The 11,220-nt window shown below is 44.4% G+C and overlaps 1 protein-coding gene across 1 annotated transcript; it reads left to right on the forward strand.

Moving 5' to 3' along the window:
• The first annotated feature begins 2,901 nt into the window (after positions 1-2,901).
• On the forward strand, positions 2,902-6,723 carry LOC139389524 (leucine zipper putative tumor suppressor 3-like). Its single transcript, XM_071136343.1, has 7 exons — positions 2,902-3,012; positions 3,439-3,882; positions 4,116-4,283; positions 4,437-4,565; positions 4,641-4,832; positions 4,927-5,157; positions 5,809-6,723. Exons 1-7 carry the CDS (start codon positions 2,902-2,904, stop codon positions 6,721-6,723), a joined length of 2,190 nt encoding a protein of 729 aa, XP_070992444.1.
• The last annotated feature ends 4,497 nt before the right edge of the window (positions 6,724-11,220 follow it).

Here is an 11,220-nt window from a genome sequence, read left to right on the forward strand (position 1 = left end):
ATTTAAGACAATGAATGTATGGATGTCTCATAGTGAAGACTGGGTTCGTGCAGATAACCAACAATTTACTACGTTTGGAATGAGACTAACGTGAGGTAAAGTAAATAATTAATTAATCAGAAGACTATTTGATCAGATATAAAATATCTGAAAAGTTATTTTAGGAGATGATACCTTTGTAATCTGAATATTTTCCTTGGTGCCCCGACCTCCTAGTTAATTACAGTTACATGATTAATCAGTTTGATCGGGAAATACTAATTACAGAGAATCTTTGATAAAACTAAGTCTTCGATTTAATGATAGTAAAGACACGACAGCAAAATATCTGATATTGATAGTATTTCAACTACAATAAATATGCATCCAAGCCGAACTGAAATCTTATCATAAACAAGTTAGGTCGTTTCACAGCTTAATATATCCTTAGAACCGGTCAAACTGAAGTCATTTGGCAATCGTTCTTGTTTTTTTTTGTTAGGCTACTGCATCTTCTCTCGATTGAGAAGCAAATATTACAGAAAAAACTTCGGCGATGGCAATTAGATTCATTCTATCTATTTATGATGCTTTTCTGCTTCTCAATGGTTTATTTAGTCTTCTAGGGCAACATACTGTAAAATGACAGAAAATAATCTGCGTGTATCTACTAATAGACTAGTTGTCTAACAAAACCCCCATCAAAATGTCATAAATTACAAGCAGAAATCATAATATAAGCAGAAATCACAACAGCAACAAAAAACGGTCAAAAAATCATTCTGCCATTTCTGACTGCAGCCTACACCACATTTTCAATATTAGCGGGTTAGGTTTGGGTACGGGCCTCCGATTTTCACTTTGTCACATATAGTTGCAGATGGGTTATTATCAATTGCGGGCGGGGTGCGGGTGAACGAACAGCTGATCTGCGCACCACTACTGTAGGCCTACATATAGCCTTTGCTCATGTATGGTTGAGTGGCGTAAAAAGTGGCGTTTCTGCCGTGCACAAGGAGGGGCGTGTCTGGGTTGTGTGTGGTTACAGCTGATAGTCGCATCCGCCGCTTCCTCCATCATCATCGATACAACACCGACAGTGGCTGAAGTCGATAATATCGAGAGAGAAAAAAACATCCACTGACCACATCCTAGGGTCCTTCATAACCGACCGGAAAGAGGCCAAGGTTGTTTTCTAACGGACAAACGACTGTGGTGCTGAAAATAGTACGTATCTTGTAGACAGGGCATACGGGTTTGCTGGGGGATCCCAGGCTACATCAATGCGGCTCGGTCTATGACAAATACATGTCCGTTTGAGAAGGATAACAATTCCAATCTAATAACCGTGAGTGTTTCGGATACATTCTTGGTGCGATTCGAATGCTGATATAGTCGCGTTGGGATGGAGGGAGGAGTGAGAGAGTTGGATAGAATCGTGAAGACAGAGACAGTGTGTTAGGCTGCTACTACAACTCACCACTGGAATTAAATATTGTAACACATTGACACGGGAGGGGATTATGCCTGTGGCAAGAGCAACTCTCTCTCTCTCTCTCTCTCTTTGTTTCTCTCTTTTTTCTCTCTGTCTCTCTCTTCCTCTCATATCAAGGCATTGAGGGCACCCGGGGCAGTGTGCTGTATGCCAACAAACACACATTATGTAGTAGGAGAGAGTTAGTGAGAAGGGCTGCACTCCTGCTTCCTTTTGCAGCAATCACTCCATCTAGAATGCATAGTAGATTGAGAGGTGCAATCGTAGCCAGCTGTAACCTGATGTAGCTGTCAACATCTGTAGACCTACACACACACACACACACACACACACACACACACACACACACACACACACACACACACACACACACACACACACACACACACACACACACACACACACGTGTTGTACACATAAGTAACATAAACTCAGAAACTATTGTAATGGTAACTGTGTAAAATTGGATGTTGCATACTACAACACTATTTGACTGGAGCTACACTGCATTTCTCTGTGTATAATTGTTCAGATGATCCAACTCCATTCATTGTGTAAATATTACTGCCCCTGCCATCTTCTTCCATCTGGATGAACATTGTGTGTGAGGGTACTTATGAACAGAACATGTTTAACTACTCTCTCTCTCGCTCCCTTTCTCTTCAGTGTGTGTGCATCCGGTTCCCCCTTTAACCCATGATGACCGACACTGCTTCCCAGTGTGTGAGGCAGAGTGACTCTCTTTTCCCCCTTAACTTCTCACCTCTGACCCCTGACCCCTCGCCATGGGCAGTGTGGGTAGCGGAGTGGCAGGGGAGCAGGAGTTTGCCATGAAATCAGTGGGCACTAGGACCACCCTGCCCCACTCCCCGGCCCTGTCTCGCCATTGCACCGCTGACCGTAGCTGCAGGACCGAACGACTCCCCCCAGAGACAGTCTCAGAGGGAACCGCTTCTAGTGACGAAAGAGGAAGTGTTAGTATTGGTACCGGGACTGGAACTGGGACTGGGACTGGAACAGACCGGCCCCCGGACTCTGACACAGACCATACCACTACAAAGGCATCCAACTGTGACCAGGAGGATCCATGGGTGGGATATGGGAACGGAGCAGGAAGGAGGGAGAGGGAATGGGAGAGGGAGAGTAGAGGGAGGGAAATGGAGAGCAAAGAGATGGAGAGAGAAAGAGTATGGGAGAGAAAAAGGGAGAGGGCAGAGAGGGATAGAGACAGGGTAGAGAGGGAGAGAGAGCGGGAGAGGGTTGAGAGAGAGAGGGAAAGAGAGAGGGTAGAGAGGGATGGAGAGCGGGAGAGGGTTGAGATAGAGAGGGAAAGAGAGAGGGTGGAGAGAGAGACACAAGGAGGTTTTGTGAGTCTGGATGTATGCAGTAACTTGGTGGGACTGGGGGGGAATGACAGTGGTACCGGGATGACTCCCCACCAACACAGAGAAACTGGAGAGAACAAAACCGCCAATCACAACAACCCTCCAACCCACAACCCACCCAAAATCCTGCCTGTCTCTGGCAAACTAGAGCAGGTATGTTCCTCTTCTCAAACAAGTACTGTATGTGTGTAGCTATAGGGTCCTGTGGCTTATTGGCATATTGGGTTAGCTCACAATTACATCACAGCAACACGTATACGCTGCTGTATCATTATATCATTGCAGTTACATTATGACTTCATAATTACACAGTTACATAAATACTTTTTTTTCTTATAACAACTGATGAAATAGAATGGTGAAAAGGTCTTACAAATAATTATTGGCATAGCATTTGACAATGATTTATATTGTCTACTGATTCAAGACAGAAATGTAAAGGCTTTAAAGTGTTGTTATGCTAACAGTTTCCTTTCCAGTTTCTTTAGAACGTTCTTTACTGATATCTACGCAAACCGTTTTTCTCCCCCCTCTATCTCCCTTTCTCTCTCTGCCTCTTCCTGGCCTTCAACCCTCCAGAACAACTCGGGGCTGGTTCGTCCCTCTGCCTTCAAACCAGTGGTTCCCAAGAGCTTTCATTCCATGCAGAACCTCCTTGGCCCAACCAGTGGGGGTGGATGTGAGGATAGGGGTGCGGGGGGGCAGAGAGAAGGAGGAGCAGGGGGAGGAGAACTAGTGGCAGTTCCAGAGGCCCTCCTCCTAGACCAGGACAGCCCAGGGATGGGCAGATGCCTGGCAGAGGGAGCAGGAGGGGGTAAGAGTAACAGAGGGGTCCATGGAGGGATGTCAGCTTCGGGGAGGAACTCTCTAACCAGCCTGCCCACATATGCAGGCTCTGGTTTGTGCTATGGGCCTCAAGAGGCCCTGGGGTCTCTCAGTGCTTCTACCAGTAATATCAACAGACTAGGGACCACAGCTGGAGCTGCAGTGGCTCTGGAAAAGCTGGAGCAACCAGGCTACCAGGTGGGTGCATTGCTTGCGGCTACGCAAATGGGATTTTTTAAACGTAATGAAAGCCACTGCAGTCGACTCCTGATGAGTGCTAACATCCTTTTAGTGCAGTGCAGCTCACCAGCAGCAATTCATGTACATTTGTTTTACTTTGTCTGGGTATCTGCATCTATCCAGTTTGGTACACTATCATACCAAAGCCACAGCAGGAGTGGATTGTATATAAATGTATGCAACTATTCCAGAACGGGCTGAGTGCCTCGTACAGTGACCGCTCCTCTTTAGTAAAGAGCTCCTCGTCCTATCAGCAGCTGAACCACCTGGGGGACACCCCAGCACCCCAACGTCCCACTCCTTCCTCTGATGATGCCATCCAAGACCTGGAGAACCGGCTCTGGGAGAAGGAGCAAGAGGTGAGAGCTGAAAGATCATTTTGGGGTTAATGTTCATGCGTGATATATTTTCATAGATTTCATGAACGTAGCAATTGTCATTGCTTTGGGTTAGTCCCAAAAATCCTGTCCTCCTCTTCTGTCCTCTTTTTCATCTCTCCTCCACTTTCCCAGGTGCAACACATGTGTCGTAACTTGGAGCAGAGCGAGGCCGCCATCATCCAGGTGTTTGAGGAGAAGCAGCGTGTGTGGGAGAGACAGATGGATGAGCTGGGGCAGAACTACGCCTCTCGTCTGCAGCAGGTGACCACACATTCCACAGCAGCGGTAACCAATAACAGTCTACCAAATGTTGATACTCTCTTCCTCTGTGTGCAGGTGACCCGTCGCGCCCAGCGCTCCCAGAATGCCCTGCAGGCCCAGATCACCCGTCTGTCGCAGGACAAGCGACGTCTGCAGGAGGAGATGGCTGCCCTGCTGGCCCAGAGAGAGGATCTGGAGAGGAAATGTCTGCACTTCAGGATGGAACAGACTGACATACTGCCACGCCTGGATGAGACCAAGTGGGAGGTGTGTTTGTGTGTGTGTGTGTGCGCGCGTGTGTGTGTGTGTGCGACTTTGTGAACAGCCTCCTCATAACACTGACCTACTATGTGTGGTCCAGGTGTGTCAGAAGGCAGGGGAGATCTCCCTGCTGAAGCAGCAGCTAAGGGAGAGCCAGGTGGAGCTGACCCAGCGGGCGGGGGAGATGGTGGCCCTCAGGGGCCAGCTGAAGGAGGCCAATTCCCAGCTTAGGGACCGGGAGGAGGCCATGCTGGGCCTCAAGAACTCATATAGCTCCAAGAGCCTGGAGCTGGAGAGCTACCAAGGAGAGCTGAGGAGGACGCTGACCGAGGTACCTATACCCTGTTAGGTTCTTATTTTTCAGTAAATAACCCACGGACACTAGAGAAGCTTTAACCAAGTTTAATTCTTCCCAAAGGTGCTGTACAGCTGTAATCAGACTGCAAAAATTTATCTCCATCACAGTTATATACATCCTACTTAAAACACGCCCTCTTTCCAATCCTTACAGTTTATGCCCAACTGGAAGAAGGTAACCAGATACTAAACCCTGATTACTCCCTTAAGGGGAACTGACCTCACCCCTCACCTTCTGACCTTAACCCCTCCTTCACCTAATACACAGATATCCATCTGTCTTCCCTATATCAACATGTCGCTCGCCTCTCCTCCATCAAACACATTCCAAAGCCTTCTGGCTTTCTACAGAGGACACTTAACTTCTGACATAAAACCCATTCTTTTCCACTCTTTCTATTCAAGGCTTCTTCTCTATCATTTATTTAATATCTCAATGTTCAAAGTTTAGCCGATTCCAACAACCCATACACATAGAAACCTGTAAGTCACCTATCTGATGACACTAACGTGTACACTACAGTAGATGAGTTATCCTGTCCGTTCAGAGTTAAGGATGGAAGTGAAACTGAACCATGCACACACATATTGACAGACTCATACTATTCCTCATTCCCTTTGTCAGGTGTCTATCCTGAGGGAGAAGCTGGGTGTGTTTGAGGCTGAGGTGCTGGGTCTTCAACAAGCTCTGTGGGAGATGGGCGGAGGGGTTGATCCTGCCATAACCCAAACCCTAGGAGCTGTGGGGCTACTCCCACCCTGGGGGGCTCTCTACTGCCCCCGCACTCCACCAGAGCCCTCGTCCACCCCTCTCACCCCCACCTCAGATTCCCTGCTCAGCCTCCAGAGTGACGAGGCAAAAGCCCAGAGGCAAGAGGTGCAGAGAAAAGAGAGGCAGCAGCGTGAAGAGGCCCAGTGGCATGACATGCAACAGCGCCAGGAGGCCCACCAGCGCCTGAAAGCCCATCTATATCAGGAGGCTCATCTCCACCAGGAAGCCCAACTGCGCAAGGAAGCTCGACTTCATCAGGGGGCCCACTTGTGTCAGGAGGCCCACTTCCACCAGGAGGCCCAGCATAAGTGCCAAGAGACCCAGGTGGAATCAGGGAACCTGCGTGAGCAGCTGGATCAGCTCCAGGGGACCTTACGTCTAGAACGTCAACAGAGAGAGCGCCAGGCCCTTAGTTTCGACCAGGAACGAGACAGCTGGATTGACGAGAAGGAGCATGTGCTGAAATACCAGGCACAGCTTCAGGTAAGCTATGTGGAGACTCTACAGAAGAACCAGGCTCTGGAGCAACAGGTGGGACAGCTGGGGTCCAAACCCACCCCCACCTCCTCATCCTCCAGCTCCCCTCCCCCACCACCGGCCCTGTCAACCTTCCCTCCCATGCACTCAGTCCCTCTCCCTGCTCCCCTTGCCCTAACCCCCTCCCCACCGCCTTGTGAGGACGTGAAAGGTTCCTCTTCCCTCCTCCAACTGCCCACCCCCTGGGCCGGACCCTCACGTCTAGAGAGGATAGAGTCCACTGAGATTTAGAGAGGCTCCATTTTATTTAATATCAACTTGATTACAAACTACACAATTGGATAGGCTACAAGACAGATTAAACTACAACGCAGAACTGCACAATATATAGTGAAAACAACCAATGCAAACTGAACAGCAGAGAACCATACAATTGAGTTTAGACTATGAACACAAACTATAAAGAGCATAGAACTACAAAAAAAACATAAACTGAACTGCTACACTGTAGAATGCAATACAAACTATCATTGACATGGTTTAGGTTAAATATTGAAATTCTTTGCCTTTAATGTAAAGTATCCAGGCAGTCTTGGTGGGAAGCAGTGACACTTAAAGGGAAGCAAGGATGGCACCAAAAGTTGCAAGACAATAACATTGTAGCTTGATAACGTTATTCCTCTGGAAGGTTTAGTGCCAACCTGGAGGGTAGTTTTTCCAAATCGCATGTCTATGGTAATGAGACATTAGGTCAGGAGATAAGAAAATCATATTTTAAGAAGATTTTAGATGATAATCAAGAGTGACGTTTTGGAGAATGTGCTTGTCTTTGGCATTTCTTGGGTGATGATACTCAGGTGTGTGAGGGGATGTTTTTGGAGACAGTGGTTAAAATTGGGGATGAAGACTCACAAGTATTTTTTAATATGAGGAAATTAGGAAAATAATGGTAAAGTTGATTGGTAGTTGGTTGGTTCCGTTTCAGAAAATATCCTCAAATGGCTTGAGATTAAATGTAATTGACTCTGAATGGTTCTTAGTGTGGGGTAATTGGAGAGCCTGGCTCTCTGACACTGCAAACCGTCTGCGGTACCTAAAGATGAACACAAGGGGTCAGCATTAAGTTGTGTCAGGGCTAGAGCCCAACTGATTATATAGGTTCACTGATATTATCTGCCAATAGTGGCCTTTTAACACTATGTTGGTATTGACCGATAACTCCAACGATAACCGATATTCAAGAAATAGTGTGAAAGAAAAGGGAATCTAATTCATATCTGTTCACTTGCAGCCATTCTCATGGTGTGTCATTATTGTCACAATGTATGAAATCAACATTTAGGAGAATTCAGTGTGGAAAAATTACACTTTTTCATATTGTATCGGTATGTTTTGCGGCCCCCAAGCTCTTGTCAGGGCTCCCCACCAGCAGAGAAAATGACTTGAAAATGACTTTATTCCATGTTCTGGGAAAGAGACATGGCAGCACGCTGGCTTTACTCTGATATTGTTGTTATTTATACTTTCAGATAATGCTTTTATGACCAAAAGTGGGATGAGAAAGTGACAATAGTGAGCAGAAAGAGAAAGGACAGAGGTCAAACTGCCTTCACATGTAAAGATAGACGAGTGAGAGGACTGTCTCCAGGCCTTTTAAATCAGCAAGGCTGGGTGCACATTTTTCAAAGTGGGATTCAGCTCATAGAGTTAGAGAGCCAGACAAAGAAAGACATTGCCTTCCCTAGATATGGTTCAGATTTAATGCACTATGTCCTGCTGAGGAGGTCAGACAGAATGTGGACATGTTTATTCCAGTATACCAAGATAGTAAGACACTACCTGTGAATATTTGTAATTTGTAATAATTGTGACTATTATCATCGTTATTATTCTTGTGAATCGGCAGAGTGTTACAAGCTTTTCTTTAATGTTTTTTTTACTGTATATATGAATGCTATATGACTCTACTACATGGTACAACCACATCAACCATCTCCAAAGCCATTGTTTGTTGACTTTTAATGTTGTTGATATCAGTGTAATTAATATATTGTTTTAGAGAGCGAATTGTTATTTACATTTTTTATATTTATGTTACTGTAATGGCTTGACAAAAGTCTTTCCTGGCTAAATCAAACTGAATCAATAAAGATGCAAATAAATCAACATTATTTAGTCTCCAGTGCTTGTCTGTAATGGTTAGAATATCAATACAAAGGAAATAAAATGCTTCTCTCTTGAATATATACAGTACTTACATAGATATGGATGTGATATATCAGCCGGTATATATCAGTTAATATACACTACCGTTCAAAAGTTTGGGGTCATTTAGAAATGTCCTGGTTTTTTAAAGAAAAGCAACAAAAAAATGTCCATTAAAATAACATGAAATTGATCAGAAATACAGTGTAGACATTAATGTTGTAAATGACTATTGTAGCTGGAAAAGGCTGAGTTTTAATGGAATTTCTACATAGGTGGGTTCGATTACAGGCTGAAAATGGCCAGAAACAAATACCTCTCTTCTGAAACTCATCATGCTATTATTGTTATTGGAAATGAAGGCTTTTCCATGCGAGAAATTGCCAAGAAACTGAAGATCTCGTACAACACTGTGTACTACTCCCTTCACAGATCAGTGCAAACGGTCTCTAACCAGATTAGAAAGAGGAGTGGGAGGCCCCGGTGCACAACTGAGCAAGAGGACAAGTACATTAGAGTCTCTATTTTGAGAAACAGGCACCTCACAAGTCCTCAACTGGCAGCTTCATTAAATAGTACCCGCAAAACACCAGTCTCAACGTCAACAGTGAAGAGGCGACTCCGGGATGCTGGCCTTCTAGGCAGAGTTACAAAGAAAAGGCCATATCTCAGACTGGCAAATATAAATAAAAGATTAAGATTGGCAAAAGAACACAGACACTGGACAGAGATATGGCTTTTTCTTTGCAACTCTGCCTAGAAGGCCAGCATCCCGGAGTCGCCTCTTCACTGCTGACGTTGAGACTGGTGTTTTGCTTTTCTTTCAAAAAACAAGGACATTTCTAAGTGACACCAAACTTTTGAACAGTAGTGTAAGTCAATATATATATATCAGTCAACATATAGCAGTCAATATATATATCAGTCAACTTTTGCATCTATTATAATACTGCTGTTGACACACACATGTATTCAGTGTTTTCTGGGAATATCTTACCTAGCACAGTTGTGGTTACATAAATATAAATATAACAGAATATTGATCAGTGGCTCAGCTGGAGCTTTTTAGACTTGAAGAATGAACAAAGAATTGCAGGTTCCGTTGCAATTTTTTATTTTTATTGTACGCTTGTAAATGTAAAACACAATGGTTCATCTGACAGTCAATGTCTGCTTACTGTCACTATCTGTCTGTTGACATTTACTGTCTGTCACAGCCTGTCTCTCTCTATCTGTATGTCACTCTTCTTCTTACCTCCACAGCAGAAGGACCTAGAGAGGGCAGCATACAGACGGGTACTAAATGAGGGTCTCCTGGGCTTCCCTGTGACTGCAGCAGAGTCATCTGTGCTTCTACATCTGCATTGCTTGCTGTTTGGGGTTTTAGGCTGGGTTTCTGTACAGCACTTTGTGACATCTGCTAATGTAAAAAGGGCTTTATAAATACATTTGATTGATTGATCTGAAATGACACATTAACAGCAGGGCCTGAAATCCACTGTATGCAACAGATGCAGATGACCTTTCACTATTTACAGTGATAAAGGATTTCATCAAGAATGTTGACTTTTGATCACATTTAAGGAAACCTGCACATTTGTTTTGTGAAGAGCTACAATTGAAGTCGGAAGTTTACATACATTTAGGTTGGAGTCAATACAACTCGTTTTTCAACCTCTCCACAAATGTATTGTTAATTAACAAACTATAGTTTTGGCAAGTCGGTTAGGACATCTACTTTGTGCATGACACAAGTAATTTTTCCAACAATTGTTTACAGACAGATTATTTCACTTATAATTCACTGTATCACAATTCCAGTGGGTCAGAAGTTTACATACACTAAGTTGACTGTGCCTTTAAACAGCTTGGAAAATTCCAGAAAATGATGTCATGGCTTTAGAAACTTCTGATAGGCTAATTGACATAATTTGAGTTCATTGGAGGTGTACCTGTGGATGTATTTCAAGGCCTACCTTCAAACTCAGTGCCTCTTTGCTTGACATCATGGGGAAATCTAAAGAAATCAGCCAAGACCTCAGGAAAAAAATGGTAGACCTCCACAAGGACGGTTCATCCTTGGGAGCAATTTCCAAACACCTGAAGGTACCACATTCACCTGTACAAACAATTGTACGCAAGTATAAACACCATGGGACCACGCAGCCGTCATACCGCTTAGGAAGGAGACGCGTTCTGTCTCCTAGAGATGTACGTACTTTGGTGCGAAACGTGCAAGTCATTCCCAGAACAACAGCAAAGGACCTTGTGAAGGTGCTGGAGGAAACAGGTACAAAAGTATATACAGTGCCTTGCGAAAGTATTCAGCCCCCTTGAACTTTGCGACCTTTTGCCACATTTCAGGCTTCAAACATAAAGATATAAAACTGTATTTTTTGGTGAAGAATCAACAACAAGTGGGACACAATCATGAAGTGGAACGACATTTATTGGATATTTCAAACTTTTTTAACAAATCAAAAACTGAAAAATTGGGCGTGCAAAATTATTCAGCCACTTTACTTTCAGTGCAGCAAACTCTCCAGAAGTTCAGTGAGGATCTCTGAATGATCCAATGTTGAC

This window comes from Oncorhynchus clarkii, chromosome 30 (genome assembly GCF_045791955.1).
Source record: "Oncorhynchus clarkii lewisi isolate Uvic-CL-2024 chromosome 30, UVic_Ocla_1.0, whole genome shotgun sequence".
Taxonomy (NCBI): Eukaryota; Metazoa; Chordata; class Actinopteri; order Salmoniformes; family Salmonidae; genus Oncorhynchus; species Oncorhynchus clarkii.

What these genes read in the sequence shown, in the direction of transcription:
- LOC139389524 (XM_071136343.1), top strand. Translation starts at nt 2,902, where the DNA reads ATGACTCCCCACCAACACAGAGAAACTGGAGAGAACAAAACCGCCAAT. An exon ending in TCTGGGAGAAGGAGCAAGAG is followed by an intron (nt 4,284 to 4,436) that starts GTGAGAGCTGAA and finishes CCACTTTCCCAG; the next exon opens with GTGCAACACATGTGTCGTAA. An exon ending in ACGCCTCTCGTCTGCAGCAG is followed by an intron (nt 4,566 to 4,640) that starts GTGACCACACAT and finishes CTCTGTGTGCAG; the next exon opens with GTGACCCGTCGCGCCCAGCG.